Source organism: Polypterus senegalus, chromosome 13 (assembly GCF_016835505.1).
Source record: "Polypterus senegalus isolate Bchr_013 chromosome 13, ASM1683550v1, whole genome shotgun sequence".
Taxonomy (NCBI): domain Eukaryota; kingdom Metazoa; phylum Chordata; class Cladistia; order Polypteriformes; family Polypteridae; genus Polypterus; species Polypterus senegalus.
Genome location: NC_053166.1, coordinates 23,634,968 through 23,655,969, shown reverse-complemented (window position 1 = coordinate 23,655,969; position 21,002 = coordinate 23,634,968). Strand labels below are relative to the sequence as shown.

Sequence of the window (21,002 nt, the reverse complement as noted above, 5' to 3'; positions counted from 1 at the left end):
AACATTTCTTCATGAACACTATAGTTAACTATTCTATTTAAAAATTCATTTAACAAACAGAAGGAAAAGCCAAAGAACATCTCCTGCCAGTGCTGACAGTATGCTTGTAAAGGTGCCTAATGAGCAGTGAAGGTGTTTGCATAACACTAAATGGTATTAAACACTTCATATTATGAAATTAAACGAACCTGCTAAGAGTGTAGCTGAAAATGACTGATCCTGTGATACTATAGCTGCATCTTCAGAAAACAGTATTTTATTTGCATAAAAGTATCAGTTACAGTACAATTCTAGGGATAAATAACGATCACTTACCATTTGCGCAATTTTAACTCCACCATCAGAAAATACGAGAGTGTTTGCATTGCTCCCCAAGTCCACCACCGACTCTTTATTCATTCCTGGTTCGACAAAAACAAATCGTTTTTCCGCAGTCTGATACTGATGGCTATGAAAAAGCGAGTCACTCACTTCTGCGTAGTTGACGTCACTTAAATAGTTTTTATGTAAAAAATTGCGACGTGCTCTGTGACATTGGAAAGCAATCAAAGCGATGACAGTAAAGATGAATAAACAGGACACAGAGCTCAAAAGGATAACCAAGTAAAATGTAATTTTACTGTCTTGTCCTTCTTCTGTGGTGCGACTTTTAACTTCAGACAACGCATGCGCTTCCGTATTTTCAGCAGCAGTCACGATTACTGTTGCTGAAGCAGAGAAAGAAACGCTTCCGCTGTCTTTAACCAATATAGTGATCTTCTGCACTGTGACATCAGACTCAGTTATTGCTCGACGAGTCCTAACATCTCCGGTATGGCGTCCCACACTAAAAATTGAGGAATCGGTAGCCTCCTCCAGAGAAAAAGAAAGCCAGGCGTTATATCCCACATCGGCATCATATGCTCGGATCCTTGTGACTAAATAGCCCGCTTTTACGTTTCTTGGAATAGTCTCTTGCACAACTGCCGTTCCATTCAGGGTCAAAGGAAACAAGACCACTGGGGGATTGTCATTTTCATCCAAAATAAAAACGTTAACAGTCACATTGCTGCTGAGTGGAGGCACTCCGGAGTCTTTAGCTACAACCATGAACGTAAAACTTTTCATTACCTCGAAGTCAAAAGTTGTGAAACTAAACACTTGTCCATTATTAGAATTGATACTCAGAAAAGGCACCACAGACTTGTCCACTGCTTCATTTTCTCGCAGATAGTAAGTGATAAGAGCATTCTCATTCGTGTCCTCATCTACTGCACTAACTGACAAAATCGAGGCGCCGGGGGTGTTATTTTCCATGATATAGAAAACATAAGGGTTTTGTAAAAATCTAGGATTGTTATCATTTACATCCAACACGTTAACAACAACAGTTTTATGAGATGACAATGAAGGATTCCCAAAATCCTTCGCAGTAATTGTTATGTTATATTGAGGTGCAGACTCCCGGTCCAAACGCGATTTTGTTACCAAAGAATAGAGATTTTCTCGAAATGACTGCTTCAACTCAAAAGGTAAGTTATCAGAGCAGGCACATGCTATTTTAGAATTTAAACCAGAGTCAAAATCCCTAATACTAATTAGTCCAACTACTGTACCTGGTTTTACATCTTCCGTTATAGAACTCGATAGTGATGTTATTTCTATGACCGGTGCGTTATCGTTCATGTCTTTAATTTTAATTAACGCAGTGCACTGACTACTCATTGGTGTCTGTCCTCTGTCTGTAGCTTTTACTTCAATCTCATAAAATTGTTTTTCTTCGAAATCTATCACACCTTTAACTCTTATTTCACCAGTATAAACATCTAACTCAAACAATTCTTTAACTATATTTTGAACAGATTCATCAAAAGAATAAAAAATCTCCCCATTACTGCCTTCGTCCAAATCTGAAGCGTTCACCTGTACGACAAGAGTCCCTACAGGAACATTTTCCTCCAGTGTTACAGAGTACATTTCTTCAGCAAAAACTGGAGCATTATCATTAATATCTGCGACCATTACAGTAATATTCATGTTTGCAGATCTGGGAGGGTTCCCTCCATCAAAGGCCGTTAACAAAAGATTATATATTGCTTTCAGTTCTCTGTCCAACGGCTTCTGTAAAACTAAAACTGGGATTTTATTTCTTTTACTTCCTTCTTTTACCTGAAGAATGAAATGGTCGTTTTGATTCAGCTGATAGGATTTTAAGGAATTCGCCCCAGAATCGGGATCAACAGCCCCCTCTAATGTGAATCGTGAACCGACTGGAGTGGATTCAGAAATTTCCAGGATTTTTTTCTTGCCTATAAAGGCCGGCGAGTTATCGTTTATATCTATAATTTCAATTTCAGCTTGATGTATTTCCAAAGGATTTTCTATAATTATTTTCACGTCTAAGAAACAAGGTTTATCCTCATCGCATAACATTTCTCTGTCGAGGATTTCATTTACAAAAAGGACTCCGGTTTTGTGATTTACCTGCAGCAGCTGCTCTTTGAATCCAGAAATGACACGGAAACCTCGGCCTTCAATATTTTTAACATCCAGTCCCAAATCCTTTATAATGTTCCCGATAACGGTCCCTGATGCCGACTCCTCCGAAACAGAATAACGAAGATAGGCAAATGAGTATTTCCAAAAGCAGAAAACGAGTGCCGAAATAAGCGCCGTCTGTCTGAAACCACGCAATCCCCTCATTGTTAGCGTATTTAAAATAATAGATTTCTGCGGCACGTAGTCGTTAAATCCACACAAATCCACAATCTACCGAATGTGATGTAGTTTTTACCAGATAAGCCTTTCCCAGTTAGGCGATGAAAAGCAAAAATCATCGTATATTGTTTTCTTGTACAGATTTCTGGAAGATATTGACAGAAAATGAGGGAAGGGCTTAATGTTTTTAGACTGGAAATTTTTATAAAGCTGGAGGGCAGTGACACCTTGTGTGAAACTACGATACTGCAGTTACCTCATCGACCATATTATTTGAAAAGGGCCTGTTCATAAAGTAAAAAATCCAGTAAGCCAAATATCTGTAGAGTTTACTGTTTTTTTCTGTCTCCCAGTTTTCTTTCGATTATTGGTTTGCTCCCTCAGAACTTGCTAGTAAGGTTGATTGGCATTTCTAAAATGCTGAAGGTTGAGTGTAAGTGGATGTGCCGGTTGTTGTGCCATGTGATAACATTTATACCATAAAGGAGTTGTTCCTGAGTTGTGCCCACTGATCTTTTAAATAGATATAAGAGTCTGGTGTCAGGCCATATAGTATATTGAAATCATGATCAGTTGGAAAGTATGAATGGAAGTATGTGTTGCTATTGTTAGCTTGATGTGCTTAATGTTTAGTTTACACTGTACTAATTACATGATCTGTATGATTGTGTGGGTCTTCGTCCTGTTTCTAAATGGTTGCAACTGTAGATTTTCATTATCTACAATGTTTTAATATAAAACATATACAGTATATTAGCCTTTCCTTTGATGGAAAGTATCACGTGCCATTCACAGTGTGAATTAAATTAATCACTATTATATAATTTGTACTTTTTCTGATTACATAAAGAGTTTGTTTTAGTGGGTGATGAGTGAGTCTTCCTTATATCAGCTACTTTTGATATGTATGCAAACAGCAAATACATTGACATAATATTTTGATTTGAGATGATTAATAGACATATGATTTTACAGTAAATTTTACTAGGATTATTATTAGTTAATTAAATAGTAGTAAGAACTGTGAGGTGAATTCACATCGAGAGCTTTACATTAAATGACACAGTTAAGCTGAAAAGCTCTTCAGTGAATGCACATATCAACGTTAATGACACTTTGGAAATGTATAATAAAGGAATGCTCACAAATAGAATCTAATAATGGTTTACTTGAACATTACACATTTCCAAAGTGGTTAAAGTTAGAGCTCATCCATAAAGGTATGCTTCCTTACTGTATGTTCCACTTGAAGTGCAATAATCAAGTGCACGGTGCTGGCTTTTATATCGAGTTAAGCGTTTGGTCTCCGAGGACACAGCAATTTTCAGTTCTATTAGTGGACTAAACTGGTAATCACGTGAGGCTCAGAAGAACACACAGCACTCATTCAGTTATGGAATCAAACAGTTTGCTTTGATGTTTTTTCAAATAATGTAATGATTGAAATTTGTAGTTGTCTCAAAATGGTTATATTTACATGAAAGATAAAATAGACATTCCACATAAATTAACAGTAACACTGATTTGTAAAAAGAAAAAAAAAGTTACATTTACAGTAAATGAAAACTGGCGGTTGTGATTGCTAGAATTTTATCAGAAAATATCTACAATATAACTTTTGAAAACTGTATACTATTGTTTGCTTGCAGCACATTACAACAGCAATGTAGATCTTACCGCGCAGTGAAATGCATACTGTAAAAAATGTACCAATCAGTAAACCATCAAAAAGGTTGTCAGAAGCACAGATCAGTATAAAGTTTGATTTAGTGAAATAACAGCAATCAATGACAACTTGCAATGCCAGTTAATTTTATACATTGAAAACAATTCAACATTTAATGAAGTTGTGACATGTTGTCTGATGGAGAAGTAAAGTTTGCTCTTGTGATGTATGCTGTGCTGTAGGATGTGTTGCAGGTTTGCAGGTTTATCAGAAACAGCCCACCATAAATCCGCTTCTATTACCTCAAACAGTCTTCAACACTCGGAGAGAAGTTAGTTTGCTAACCGTCTTTATGTTTTTCCCCCCATTGTGCAAAAGTGTGTGGGATCAGCAGGAACACTATGGTAAAAGGGGGTGGTCTTTTATGCAAATACTGTATGAAAATGTAAAATTCACTGCAAAGAAAAAATAATGTGGAAGTTCTGAAAAAATGCATCCTACTACGCAGAGTACCCACACAAACTGAATGAAACCTTGGTACACTTAAACTAAAAGAAATATTGAAGAAGCAGCTACATATATCCAGTATATATAATCATTTCATGTTCAACTGCTTATAAGGTAGGTGTTTAATGTTAGAGAATATATATTATAGGTTACCACATGACAGTGGATTAAAGCAAATTGGAAATGGCCAACAAACAGCATCTTTTCTTTAAACAGTTAGCTGCAGTAAAATGAAATGCATAACATGATTTCCTTCTTTTCTCATTTTCCACATAAATGAAATATATTTTTTATGGATTAAAATAATAAAAAAAAATATTATATTGGTCTGTACATTTCATTTCAGTGCCTTTACATTTTAAAGTTGTTTACTTACCCAGTTTAATAGTTTTAAGCTGTAGAATGAATGGCTGTTTTCACAATGTAAAAAATATAAGTGATAATTCAATCTTTAAAATGGAGCAAAACTGCCACAGATAAAGTCAAGTTACCTGTTCTTCAGAAATGTAATGCAGCTCTTTGAGAAATGTTCACTGACTAATGAGAATCAACTATCAATGAGGATTGGGTATTCGTTAAGAACTGAAGATATATATTTTGTTTAAATCTGTTAAATGATACTGAGGCGCGGGCTACACTGCTATGTTCCTTTAAAAACGTTAATATTGAGCTCCATTTTCTTCTTTTGTCCACAATACCTTAGCATTTTTTACCCCTAAAAATTGAGTCTTTAGAAAATGTTCTCCAGATCCATAAAGTTTTGAAAACACTGGCTCAGTGTTGTAATGTAGATGGGTGAAAACGCAGACTCTAATCACACTTAGATTTGTTTGTGCTTATTAAGCAGTCCTTCCATAATTATATCCTGCTCATTACAATTCCTCATTTCCTGACTGGTAACTTTTAATTTAAGAAAACAATATTCCAAAATGGCAGATATACAGTAGATGAGTTGCTCTCCAAGGTACTTGTTACCTGTATGCATCTAAATTGCAATTTTTGTGTAATTTGATTGCTGCGTGCACATGCAAAGGGAAAATAATATATTGTCTGCTTCCATTTTCAGATTACAGTAAAACTCCTTGGCTGGTGGCATTGCCATACCTTCAAGAATTTCTCTGCTGATATGTGCCTGCCCAGTGACATGTATATCATGTATGTTTTCGGTTCTGTTAGTTCTGATGGACATACTTTTGAAAAGAATGTAAAAATGCTAATGTGAAGAGATATCATTTTCACATTTTCATTTAAAAACACCATCTTTTAAAAAAATGCAGTAGACGGAATATAGCCTGAGACTTTGCTCAAAAACACATTTATAAGAAATATTTTCTACACTTTTATGATGTGAGTCAAAACAGAATTCATCTTGGATATTTATCTTCTGGTGTTTTTGCCTTATTTTTGTGTGTGATTCACACAAAGAAATGTGGCAAAAGCAAAGTGTGAACCTGGCACAACATTGTTTTTTTATGTTCATACTTTTTTAAAGAATCATTTGTAAGCTTCGATATCATACACACTGGCATGTTATGTAATTATGGCAGAGTCTGCACACCCTGTCCAGTGTGGTTCTGAGGTGTTATCCGCTGCACTCAGATCTCAATCCGGCTGGTTTGCTGTGCGGTGAGTTCAGCAACGTGCTGTAATGAGCTCCTGCTACCAGCCTCTCCGCTCTCTCTGTCTGACTGTACACCTCAGCAACACCAGAGCAGCGCAAGGAACAGTCCTGCCTCCTTTTCTCTTTACACTGTACACCTCACACTATAAATATAACACCAGGTCATATCACTCGAAGAAATCTATAGCTGACTCTGCACTTATGGGGTGTATTGATAAAGTGAATGAGACAGAGGAGAGGAGTCAGGTGGAGAACTTTGATTCATGGTGCAAAGAAAGTGGTCTACAACTTAACATCAGCAAAACAAAAGGAACTGCTTGTTGATTTTCACAGATACCAAAAAGTATCTGTGTCCAGTCACTATTCAGGGAGTGAATGTAGAGGTGGTCCACTCCTACAGATATTTCGGGGTCTACATTAATGACAGATTGGACTGGTCTTGGAACACAGAGGAACTATTTAAGAAAGGGCAGAGCAGGTGCTGTTCCCTTAGGAGACTGCATTCCTTCAATGTGGGCAGTGAAATCCTTCACATCTTCAACAACTCTGTGATGGCAACTGAAATTTTCTATGCTGTGGTGTGCTGGGTTGGTAACATCAGTTCAAGTAAGGCGCACCTAATCAACAAGCTAATTAAAAAGGAAATCTCTGTTGTTGGACACACTCTGGACTGCCTGGAGGTATTAAAGGAGGAGAGAATTAAAACAAAGCTGAGTGCCATTATGAACAATGCTGCACATCTTCTCTCTGACATTCTATCACTGAGTGCCTTCAGCCAATGAATTATTCAACATCTATCTATCTATTTATCTAGCTCCTTTCACATCTATCTGTCTTCTGCTTACATTAAACAATGAACCATTACTGGCATTACTATTGAAAAGCATTATACATATTAACTTAATGCATTTTCATGATATATATACTTTTACTATACTAGTAAAAACTTATTGTATATTTATAGTATGAATCTTTAAGCAAGAACTTTAATCTCTATTTTTGTTAATGAAGGAACAACGAAATACAAAGATAAACTAATGAAGGAAGAACGGAATTAGAAAACAGTTTGAAACTTTTAATATTATTAGTAACACATGACTTATTCCAACCTTTAACAGCTATTGATAATAATAATTTTAATATATATCCAGTTGCTAGTTGATAGTATTGCTGTTCCACAGCAGAATCATTGTCTAATTGCATATTCATTTTGTGAACATACAGTAAGGCTTTTTGATTTAAATTGGCACTGTGCAGGTGTGTATGTGTCCAAGGATGGGCTGGTGCCATAAACGTGACAGTTTTTTGTCTATAAATCTTGCATTCCAAAAACTTCACAAAACATTTTTAAAAAAAGGATTAATGGACTTTTAAAATGTTTTTTATTGGTTATGATGTTTCCCACTCAAAACATAAACAACATGTTGTATTATTCACGGTTAAAATCCATTGCAAGCATTTTAAAGTTAAAACTAAAAGTGGCAAATTAAAGATTTTCTTTTCCAACAAACTGACAGGAAATATATACGTTTATATATATGTGTGTGTGTGTGTATATATATATATATATATATACACAGTATATGTATATGTTTATATATATATATATGTTTATATATATATATATATATAAACATATATATATATATAATGTTTATATATATATATGTTTATATATATATTGTGGCCCCCGGCGGGAGCCCGGCGGGCGCAGGAGGACGTGAGGAGGGCTTGTGCCTCCTCCAGACCGCGAGGCGTCCGTCCTGGTTCTGTTGGGGCCACGGGTTGAGGGCATGGAAGCCCTTCCCTGTAGGGGCCCGTGGTCACCGCCAGGCGGCGCCCGATGCCGGTTTATCCCGTCGCGGTTGCCGGTTGGGGCTGGAGCCCGCGGGGCGCTTGGAGGACGGAGGAGGGCGAGTGCCTCCTCCAGACGGAGTGGGGGCGTCCGTCCTGGTTAGGCAGGGGCCTCGGTACAGGGCTTTGAAGCCCAGCCCTGTAGGGACCCGTGGCCACCGCCAGGCGGCGCCCGGTGCCTAATTATCCGGGAGCCGGCACTTCCGCCACACCAGGAAGTGCCGGGGAAGACTTTGTGTGGCGCCGGAGAGCTGCCAGGAAGGCAGCCGACACTTCCGCCACGCTGGGGCGTGGCCAAGGAACAGATGGCGGAAGCACCTGGGGCTCATCCGGGGCATTATTTAAGGGGCCGCCTCCCTCCAGTCATTGGTGGAAGTCGGGAGGAAGTAGACGGAAATGGAGAGAGAGGACGGAGGCGGCCAGGAAGGCACAAGAGACTGTGGGCCTGGACTTGGGGAAATCGGTGCAAGAAGGCACTGGGGGTGCACGTGAGAACTTGTAAATAGTGTAAATAAAAGTGTGTTGGGTGCAAAAATGTTGTCCGTCTGTCTGTGCCGGGGCCAGGTTTCACAATATATATATATGTTTATATATATATATATATATATATATATATATATATATATTATATATATATATATATATATACATATATATATAAATATATATATATACATATATATATATATATATATAAGATACAATCAGATGCAAAGGAATAAGACTCTAAAAAATGTAAAACCTGTATTATATTTGTAAAGTAGCAGCTTCATTAAGTTGACTTCTGCGTTTTGCAATGTGCACGATGGCTTGGCTATTTGTTTTGAATTACTGTAGTGCTGAAATGCTGGACAGCTCCCTCGAGCGGCACTCACGTGACTCTCAGCTGGCGTGAAACAAGCAAGGAAACTGAAAGCGTACTACTGCTAAGGAACAAATAATAAAAGTGAAATGAAAACTAGGGTAAAAAATGTAAGTAGTACTGTAAGTTATATTTAGAAGCTGACTGTTGAGATTTTATATAGAGCTAGTGAGCTCATCTATTCGTATTTTGCTCTTGCTTGCAGTGGCTGGTGAAAATGTTTTGAGGTGGGGCTGTGGTACAGCAAACAATTTCTCAAACAATTCTTCACAAATCAAAGCAATATGATTTATTGCAATGCAGACAAAGTTAAAGAACATTATTAAATCATGTCTGATCAATTATTTCAGTATATATATATATATATATATATATATATATATATATATATATATATATATATATATACACACACACGACAAATGTGAGGACAACCATGTACAGGAAAATAACTGTGGTGGGAAAAAAAAAAACTGCATCTTTTTTTTTTTTACTTATTTGTACAGGAACACACTGTCTAGCACACTGTCTAGCGAGGCAACAAAATCCACTAAACCCTTAAAAATGCCAGGGTTGTCTGACGAGTCAGTCTCATCGTGCCACGCAAGGCCAACTCAAAAGCCCCACAAAATTTAACACAATCAATTATCTTGGATAAAATATACCGATTTTATCTACCTCCTCGTTGTGTTTTCTTATCGCAATCCTGTGACCGTCGTCTAACTGAGTAGCGATGTTTACTCTTCCCAAAATGGCTAGTTTGACGGAATTATCCATGTGTGTCCTGGTGTTCTCATGTTTTCTTACTTTCTCGGACAGGTGCTTCATATCTCTCACTCCCGTAACTGTCCAAGCAGGATCTGTCCCAGTTGCTTTAAACAACAAGCACGGGAAACAAAATAAGGCATTAGCAGAAACGCATCCACATAGCCAGGCCTTTTGGTGTACCAACTGGAAGAGTAGCAGCGTGTACTTCTTCCCTTTTCGCTTATCTGCTGTCTGATTAAGAGGTTAGGCTGATCTGGACCCAGCTCCTTTACCTTCAGTTTTTCTACCAAAGTTCTCTTCTCAAACGGATATTGGAGTAGAGATTGAACAGAGTTGGGTTCGTGTCCGGAATTAACAACACCTGAGTCCACCATTGTCACGTAATGTTAATTGAAAATTGCGCCACTACAGACCATCCTTGATTTTAGCTGCTTGGGGCGACAGAAAAATCGCCCATTTCAGTTAAGATTTGAGGACGCTGATTGGCTAAATTTTATGTCACATCTTGAATATATTTATATCTTGAATCAGCATTTGACTAAATTCTACAAAGACCCGCCTCCTTTGGGCGATATCTCGATCGCCCCTCAGCTGAAATTGAGACGTGCTGACAGGCAGAGAAGTTATATGGTGATGGTGAAAACATTTATTTTTTACAGAAGATTTTCTAATATATCACATCATATAATTATACATTTAAATAATTTATATAATTATTATTTTGTGTGTGTGGTTCAGGGAGGGCGGCGCCCTAGCGCCCTCTATTGGCCAGCCGCCACTGCTTGCTTGCTATTAAATCTGGCCACATTATTTTCAAAATTTCAAGTAATATTCTTTAAACACCCAAAAAAAAACCAAATCATTTCAGGAAATTGCCCTGTACAACTATTATTAATCATGTTAAAAACATTTGTCTAGGTTTAGTTTTTTTTTAGTACTGTGATAGAATTATTTAATGTCTATTAAATGGATACACACACAAAATCCATATAAAATACATTCATTTAAATATTGCTAATACTTGCATTGTTTAGAATCTTATTTAAATTGCTCTTGAAATTTCAAAAAATGTATTTTTTTCTCACCACAGCATGGTACATTTTGTGTTTTCCACAGATGTTTTCATAGTTGCCAGAAAAAAAGAAATGCCCACATATAACCCAGATGAATGAACATTCCCATCCTCATAAATGAAGTTGCCGTGTATTTTCATATACATAGTTCATTGCACTGGACAGGTGACTCAGAGGACGTCCTCCCACCTTTCACAAATTTACAGTGCTATACTTTCATTTTGCAATACACTATGCTACATTATTATTGCAATTTGGCTCAATAACAGTCACCTGAATCACCAATGTCATCAGGTGGGTCCCCCTCTCTCAGATAGTGTTTCATTGCTTTTAAGGCCCATAATGCTGAGAAAGTTTCAGCAGTCTCACACACACCCCTCTCCTTTCCTGATGACTAAGGCTCAGAAACTTCTAAACACTTCCCCCTTTATTATGTCTAAACCTAGTATAAATATAAATAAATAATTAAACTATGAAAGTACAACTATCAATAAATAATTATTAACCTGATGAAACACCAATTCTACCCTGTATGGGGCCATTAGGGCAACCTCAGAGTTAAACTCCATTCATTGTTGGACAAAATAGTTTCATACTCCAAGCACATCTCCACAACCTCCGAAGAACTCAAATCGGAGTACTGCTAGAGAGGCTTTGACCTTTATGCCTAAATCACCTAAAAAAAACCACTCAGTCTTATCTACCCCATCTAAACTTCCATAAAATATCATTAACATATTAAAAATAATAAAATCCTAAAATTTCAATCTACACACCCTGTCCATAGCACAGTGTCATTTGTACAATAAAAATGCACTAATGTAGAAAATTAAAAGTACCATTAAAAGCACTAAAACAAATATACTATAAAGCACACCAATTTAAAAATACTTTTATAACACAAATAAAAACATACCTCTGTATAAAATGAAAGACTTTTCTCCACTCTGTATTATGTAGCCTTATCCATATCCACTGACTTGCTTCCTCCACCATGCTAACCAGTTTTTGAACTACTTGCCTAATTTGCTTCATTGATAAAACAATCTCTCTTAACGGTGGTGTTACTGGTTTGGCTACAGTTCAGCAGCACATATTTCATTGCCCGCACATTCACAGTCCAACCTCTCCGGGTAGTGTCAGCTGCCAAATCAGCATATTTTACATTCTTCCTCTCATGTGTTTCTTCAACATATCCTCACCACGGCACCATTAATTCAACAAAGTACGCTACACGTTTATTTTATGACCAAAACACCATGTCTGGCCCCAAGCTACTTGTAATTATCCTGTTTGGTACAACTAATCTTGTATTAAGATCTACACTGAGCTCCCAATCATTTGTTACACTTAATTGACTCCCTAGTTGTTTAATTATATTTATTGAGCCATTGTTCTCCCCCTCCTTGACAAATAATTGCTTAAACTCTTTTGCCTTCTTGCTGAATTTACACCCTTTCTTTTTTCTCCTACTGCAGCAGCAAGACATAACACTTTATTATATCTCTACGTTTTTCTTCCTTGGCTCAAACTAACCTTACAGCTGGATAGAAAATATTACAATGATGAAGGCCCTGCACACAACGCACATAAGGCCCATGTTCACACCACTAGATTTTTTATGCACATCATAAATAGCTCCAAAAAGGATCCTTGCCCTTTCTGACTCCATCTCCCACAATTTCCTCCACTTCAACCTCTTCTTCTCCAGGCGTTCCTAATTTAACCACTGACCTTGTTTTCCTTGAGAAGCTGCAATAGCACTTCTGCCTTCCTCCTCCTCAGGCCTTATTTCCTCCGTCACCATGTGTCGTTACAACCCCCACCCCCTTAACTTGCCAATCGAACCCTGCCCTTCTGTATTGCACATGCTCTGTTACCTCCTTAAGCCTCAAATCTGCTTCAGGGTACTTTACCACTGCCTTTGGGTCCCATTTGTGTCCGGCTTGAATTGAAATTTTGGCCTTTTTTATTATCACATATTTTGAATGAGACGATGTTAAGTGCAATCTTGCTTTTGCACACTTGAATTCCTCCACCAAGCTGGGAATTGGTAACTCCAAGAGTCCCTTGCCATACAAGCCATTTGTACTTAAGATATCTAGGAACTCCCAGATATTTTCTTATATATACACGATGATCATTCTTACAAATCTTTTCCTTGACAAATGGTAATATTATTAAAAGTGACTGGCCATATTATCCGTGGAAATGACCCAAACTGCGCACACCACACTTTAAAATTTGCCTGGCAGGCCACATTCATTAATTACCTTAAATAAAACTTTTTTTTGGTACATATCCTCCAATTCCTGGTGCTTTATAAATCAGAACTATACACACAAACACTTTTTACACAGCCAAAAAAAAACACAATCGTAATCCTACAAAAAATTGTACATCATCTACTAATTTTAGGCCATTGCGATTAATCAAAGTATTTGAAATTGAGCTTAAATATACACTTATAAGAAAAACATCCATTTATTAAAGATTCTCTTGTAGAAGCAAATTGTAATAAAACAAAGAAACAAATAAATACATATACTGATGCATAAGTAATGAATGGCAAGTGAAAAGTGAATAGTGATGAATGATGAGTGACTTGGGACATTACACAATACTGAGCAGAGCTCATGTTTGAAGACAGAAGGAGGAGGAAATGAAGACTTCTTAAAAATGACACCATATAAAACAACCATTAGTTGCATGAATAAGGTTGACGTTTTCCACAATGTATGTCTCAGGAAGTTCAGTTGTATCTTCTTACCCAAGAACATCTGAAATGAAGACTCTTACAAGAAAACTATGAGCCAGAGTGTGGTGCTGGAGATAAACCACTGGAGCTTAAGATGGTTTGGCTATGTCCTCAGAATGGACCAGAACCGAATACTTAAGAGTAAGGAAAGCGCAAACAAGACCAGCCTAACAACCTGACAGTGAACTGTAACAAATGAGCTGAAGAAGAAAGATCAAACATGGAGTGAAGCAGAACACATAGCTCAAGACACGACCAGATGGAGGCAAATTATAGATGCCTTATACACCTTTGGGCACAAAGAGGATTAATAATAAATATAATAACAGTTGCATAAACAAACACTTTCAAACTATGCTGCTTTTTCTTAAATGAAGACAATTTAACAGGACATAACAATAAACAGCACTTAATACTATAAACAGTTCAACAACAGTTTCTCAACTCCTTTAAAAAGTTGCAAGCAGCTTTGAACAGTTACCGTATGCCTTGCCAAAATATCTAGACCTAATTTTAATTACAGTAGCACATAAAAAAGAAAAAGAATGCATAACAGAAAATCATTTACAAGTCCTATTTTGAATTCTGCAAAAGTGCCCCCTTTGTTTAGATTTTTTGAGTGTTTAAACTTGTCGCGATAACACAGGGGTCCTCAGTCACAGTCCTGGAGGGCCGCAGTGGCTGCAGGTTTTTGTTCTAACCTGGTTGCTTAATTAGAAAGCAATTCTTGCCAATAATTGATTTCATGTCTTGTTAGTGCTTTAACTCTGCCATGTCAAGTCATTCTCATATTCTAGATTGTCTTCCCCTTTCTAAGGATATCAACCAAATGATTTGAAGGCTTAAATGGATGAGCAATTCTCAGTCCTTCACTTTCCTTCCAAGTATTTAATTAAACCCAATAATGCATGATAAATACACACTGGTGTAAATGATAACAAGCTAAATGGAGAAATGCTGGTCTCTTTTGTCATTTGCATGCTATTGCAAATTAGAAGCAATTAAAAACCAAGAATGCAGCTGTTTAAAAACAAAATACGCAATAAAGGCTCAAAATCTTAATGAGCGAGACAACTGAAGTGTTACTTGAGCAATAAGTGCTTCTAATTAAGTAACTGGGTTGGAGCAAAAACCTGCAGCCACCGCGACCCTCCAGGACTGTGATTGAGGACCCCTGCTATAACAAGAAAATTCTGCATTGATAAGTAAGGTAAGAGAATGTTTTTCAAACGACAACACAAATATTTTCTTTACTTACATTAAAAATCCACATTGATTAGTAACTACCTTGACATTTTCTAATCATATTGTTATCAAAGAAACAGCAAGACAAGTAATCCAAAACAACTGTGAAACTGGACCAACTCGGAATGTATCTAGTGAGATTTACAAATATTATAAAATTCCTCCTTTTTTAAAGTCCACTGAAACAGCTTATTGAAAAAAAAAATGTGCAATGTTAAAAGCTCCGTTAAATTAATAAAAGTAAATTGAACAGACTCACAACAAAAAAGCTACTAGCATAGCCAAACAAAATGAGTAGGTATGGCAGGAAATTAATGTAAGGTTAGATGCTCTACGCTAAACTGGCGATTTTCAAAGTTCAAAGTTTAGGTTATTTGATTTGAAACTACAAACCCAGCAGTGCACAGCAAAGCTAAAGTTTGTCACCAGCCCAATGATGTTTTATAATAAAGAGACAACATATATTAATAATAACAAGTAACAACAACATGAGGCAAGAGAACCCCCACCTTATTGTAACATTTGTATTAACAGACCACCAAAGTATTACCAGATTGATCACTATATACAGGTCTAAAGGCTTATGGGATAAAACTTTTACATGAGTGTGGTCTCGTTGGTAATTTTGAAGGACCTGTTTTGGTAGAGTTTGATGTAGAGTTCCTATATAGGAGGGATAGACACTGCAATGATTTTCTCAGCTATGCTGACGACTTTCTACGGGGAAATCTAGTCTGAGGTGAAACAGTCCGACAAGACAGACAGTCAGGTGATCAATACGCTGTCTATATAAGCAAGTCCTTCTAATGCGTGGCTGAAAGGTCAATCACTTCTGTGCTTTCTGGACTAAGGAGAAGGTGTGTTGGGTCGAGAAGAGATTTTTTTGTTATTTGCACCCCCTAGCAATGCTGTGCTCTTCTGAAATCATTGATAGAGAGGGGAAGATGGGCGGCATGGGTTTTGTGTACTTGTCATTGATCACCTGGACTTTATTGACATTCAGGGTCAGGCCTCAGGAGCTTCAGTCTGTTTGCTGCAGGACTGACATTGAAGGTTGTTTTGTGAGTGGCATGTCCCAACAAAGAATCGCTGTCTATTATCTTATCTTTTTTAAAAAAGTCAACCATTTTATTCCTAACATGTTACAATTACCTGTCGTACATACTGTAGCAATTTATTATTTAACAAGAGGAAGAGTAAAAGAACATCTTCTGATAGTGCTAAAAGTCAGCTTTTAATGGTGTCAAAAAAATAGTGGATGTGTTCGCAAAGCACTAAATGATATTACATCATATATATATATATATATATATATATATATATATATATATATATATATATATATATATATATACTCAGCAAAAAGAAACGTCCCTTTTCAGGACTGTGTATTTCAACAATAATGTTTTAAAAATCCAAATAACTTTACAGATCTTCATTGTAAAGGGTTTAAACAATGTTTTCCATGCATGTTCAATTAACCATAATCAATTAATTAACATGCATCTGTGGAATGGTCGTTAAGACCTTAACAGCTTACAGAAAGTAGGCATTTAAGGTCACAGTTCTAAAAAGGCTCGACACTAAAGAGATTTGTCTACCGACTGTGAAAAACACCCAAAGAAAGATGCCCAGGGTCCCTGCTCATCTGCGTGAGCGTGCATTAGGCATGCTGCAGGGAGGCATGAGGACTGCTGATGTGGCTAGGGCAATAAATTGCCATGTCCGCACTGTGAGACGCCTAAGACAGCGCTACAGGGAGACAGGAAGGACAGCTCATCATCCTCGCAGTGGACGACCACGTGTAACAACACCTGCACAGGATCGGTACATCCGAATATCCCACCTGCGTGACAGGTACAGGATGGCCACAACAACTGCCCGAGTCACACCAGGAACACACAATCCCTCCATGAATGCTCAGACTGTCCGCAATAGGCTGAGAGAGGCTGGACTGAGGGCTTGTAGGCCTGTTGTAAGGCAGGTCCTTACCAGACATCACCAGCAACAACGCCGCCTATGGGCACAAACCCACCTTCGCTGGACCAGACAGGAGTGGCAAAAAGTGCTTTTCACTGATGAGTCACGGTTTTGTCTCAGCAGGGGTGATGGACGGATTCGTGTTTATCGTCGAAGGAATTGAGCACGTCTGGGACCTGTTTGATCGCATGGTGAGGGCTAGGGCCATTCCCCCCAGAAATGTCCAGGAACTTGCAGGTGCCTTGGTGGAAGAGTGGGGTAACATCTCACAGCAAGAACTGACAAATCTGGTCCAGTCCATGAGGAGGAGATGCACTGCAGTACTTCAAGCAGCTGGTGGCCACACCAGATACTGACTGGTACTTTTGATTTTGAGCCTCCCTTCATTCAGGGACACATTGTGAAACATTTTTAGTTTATGTCTTATGGTGTTGACTCTTTTAGTGTTCATACAAATATTTACACATTAAGTTAACTGAAAGTAAAAACAGTTGAAAGTCAGAGGACGTTTCTTTTTTTGCTGAGTAGATATATATATATATATATATATATATATATATATATATATATATATATATATATATATATATATATATATATATCTCAGAAAGAGTTACAATTGTAGGGATTTATAAAAAAGGTACAGTATAAACAAAAAATAATAAAGAACAAGACGACAAAGAAGAAAACATTAAAAGTTCAACATTTCATAACGATCACTTACCATTTCTGCAATTTTAACTCTGCCATCAGAAAATACGAGAGTGTTTGCATTGCTCCCCAAGTCCACCACCGAATCTTTATTCATTCCTGGTTCGACAAACACAAATCGTTTTTCCGCAGTCTGATACTGATGGCTATGAAAAAGAGAGCCACTCACTTCTGCGTAGTTGACGTCACCTAAATAGTTTTTATGTAAAAAATTGCGATGTGCTCTGTGACATTGGAAAGCAATCAAAGCGATGATAGTAAAGATGAATAAACAGGACACAGAGCTCAAAAGGATAATCAAGTAAAATGTCATATTATTGTCTTGTTCATCTTCTCTGGGGCTATATTTAACTTCAGACAACGCATGCGCTTCCGTATTTTCAGCAGCAGTCACGATTACTGTTGCTGAAGCAGAGAAAGAAACGCTTCCGCTGTCTTTAACCAATATAGTGATCTTCTGTACTGTGACATCAGACTCAGTTATTGTACGACGAGTCCTAACGTCTCCGGTATGCCGCCCCACACTAAAAAGTGAGGAATCGGTAGGCTCCTCCAGAGAAAAGGAAAGCCAGGCGTTAAATCCAACATCGGCATCATAGGCTCGGATCCTTGTGACTAAATAGCCCGCTTTTACGTTTCTTGGAATAGTCTCTTGCACAACTGCCGTTCCATTCAGGGTCAAAGGAAACACGACCACTGGGGGATTGTCATTTTCATCCAAAATAAAAACGTTAACAGTCACATTGCTGCTGAGCGAAGGCATTCCGGAGTCTTTAGCTACAACCATGAATGTAAAACTTTTCATTTCCTCGAAGTCAAAACTAGTAAAACTAAACACTTGTCCATTATTAGAATTGATACTCAGAAAAGGCACCACGGATTTCTCCACAGCTTCACTTTCCCGCAGATAGTAAATGATAAGAGCATTCTCATTCGTGTCCTCATCTACTGCACTAACTGACAAAATCGAGGCTCCGGGAGTGTTATTTTCCATGATATAGAAAACATAAGGATTTTGTAAAAATCGAGGATTGTTATCATTTACATCCAACACGTTAACAACAACAGTTTTTTGAGATGACAAAGAAGGAGCCCCGAAATCCTTCGCAGTAATTGTTATGTTATATTGAGGTGCAGACTCCCGGTCCAAATGTGATTTTGTTACCAAAGAAAACAAATTTTCTTGAAATGACTGCTTCAACTCAAAAGGCAAGTTATTAGAGCAGGCACATGCTATTTTAGAGTTTACACCAGAATCCAAATCCGTAATACTGATTAGACCGACTACTGTACCTGGTTTCACATCTTCTGTAACAGAACTCGTAAGTGATGTTATTTCTATGACCGGTGCGTTATCGTTCATGTCTTTAATTTTAATTAACACAGTGCACTGACTACTCATTGGTATAAATCCTCTATCTGTAGCTTTTACTTCAATTTCATAAAGTTCTTTCTCCTCGAAGTCAATCACACCTTTAACTCTTATTTCACCAGTATAAGCATCCAACTCAAACAATTCCTCTACTATATTTTGATCAGATTCCTCAAAAGAGTAAAAGATCTCACCATTAGTGCCTCCGTCCAAATCTGAAGCGTTTATCTGTATGACAAGTGTCCCTACAGGAACATTTTCCTCCAGTGTTACAGAGTACATTTCCTCGGTAAAAAGTGGAGCATTATCATTAAAATCCCCCACCATTACTGTAATATTCATGATTCCAGAACGTGGAGGGTTCCCTCCATCATAGGCCGTTAACAAAAGATTATACTTTGGCTTCAATTCTCTGTCTAATAATTTCTGTAAAACTAAAACTGGGATTTTATTTCTTTTACTGCCTTCTTTTACCTGAAGAATGAAATGGTCGTTTTGACTCAGCTGATAGGATTTTAAGGAATTCACCCCAAAATCGGGATCAACGGCCCCCTCTAACGTGAATCGTGAGCCGACTGGAGTGGATTCTGAAATTTCCAGGCTTTTGTTCTTGCCGTTAAAGGCCGGCGAATTATCGTTTATATCTGTAATTTCAATTTCAGCTTGATGTATTTCCAAAGGATTTTCAATTATAATCTTAACGTTTAAGAAACAAGGTTTATCCCTATCGCATAACATTTCTCTGTCGATGATTTCATTTACAATAAGGGCTCCGGTTTTGTGATTTACCTGCAGCAACTGCTCTTTCAGTCCACAAATGACGCGGAAACCTCGGCCTTCAATATTTTTAATATCCAGTCCCAAATCCTTTATAATGTTCCCGATAATCGTCCCTGATGCTGACTCCTCCGGAACAGAATAGCGAAGATAGGCAAATGAGTATTTCAAGAAGCAGAAAACGAGTGCCGAAAAAAGCGCCGTCTGTCTGAAGCCACGCAATCCCCTCATTGTTAGGATATTTAAAAAAAAAATCAGTTTTCTGATCCTCAGTCATTCACGCCACATAAATCCGCACTCTGCCGAATGTAGTGAAAATTCTCATATAGTAAAGCTTGTCCAGTTAGCTATTAAAAGCAAAAAATATCGTATGTTGTTTTCTTGAACAGATTTCTGAAAGATATTGACGGAAAATGAGGGAAGGGCTTAATCATTTTTTTTAGTTGCATCAAATTGTTGTAAAGCTGGAAGGCAGTGACACCGTGTGTTAAAATGAGGCACTGCAATTACCTTTTTTGCCATATTTACTGAATAGAACTATGCGTTTTCATAAAGTCATTACAAACAACATCAATAATAATAATAATAATAATAATAATAGTACGAAGAAGAATAATTCTGGATTTAAATTCCAGTCAAAGTAGTTTTTATCCTGCCTGACGTTTCTTTGGATACTTGTTTTCCTCCTTCAGAACTTGCTAGTAATGTTAATTGGCACTGCTAAAATGGCGAGATTTGAGAGTATATTGTTATGTGGGTTTGTATGTCCTGTGACAACATTCATGCCATACAGGGTTGGTTAGTTAGTTGTGCCCACTGACCTTTTAAATAGATGTAAAAGTCTGGTACCAGGCTGTACATTATATTGACATATGATGATTCAAAAATTAAATGCATGAAGACAAAGATATGATGATATTGTTAGTTTGATGTGCATAATGCATGGTCGATAGTGTACTAATTATATATCCTATATGATTTGAGGAACTGTATGGTTCTTCATCCTGCTTCTAATTGTTTGCAACTGTAGATTTTCATTTAAAACAATAAGAAGACAATTAATGTCTGCCAAGCTTAAATGTCAAAAATATATTAGTCTTTCCTTTGATGA

General features: G+C 37.4%; 1 protein-coding gene across 30 annotated transcripts in view; it reads right to left on the bottom strand.

Annotated features, from left to right (window-relative positions):
- LOC120542147 (protocadherin alpha-C2-like) overlaps window positions 1-21,002 on the bottom strand; it is a 503,189-nt gene that overhangs the window by 171,210 nt on the left and 310,977 nt on the right. For 2 of the 30 annotated variants that reach the window (XM_039774361.1, XM_039774366.1), the window contains exon 1: window positions 316-2,457. The exons of 26 other annotated variants lie outside the window; for them this stretch is intronic. In XM_039774361.1, coding sequence (XP_039630295.1) covers window positions 316-2,412 — 2,097 coding nt within the window. In that variant the 5' untranslated portion in view covers window positions 2,413-2,457. Of the gene's footprint in view, window positions 1-315; window positions 2,458-17,755; window positions 19,888-21,002 lie in introns of those variants that run through there. 2 more of the 30 variants (XM_039774365.1, XM_039774362.1) reach the window with 2 other exon arrangements.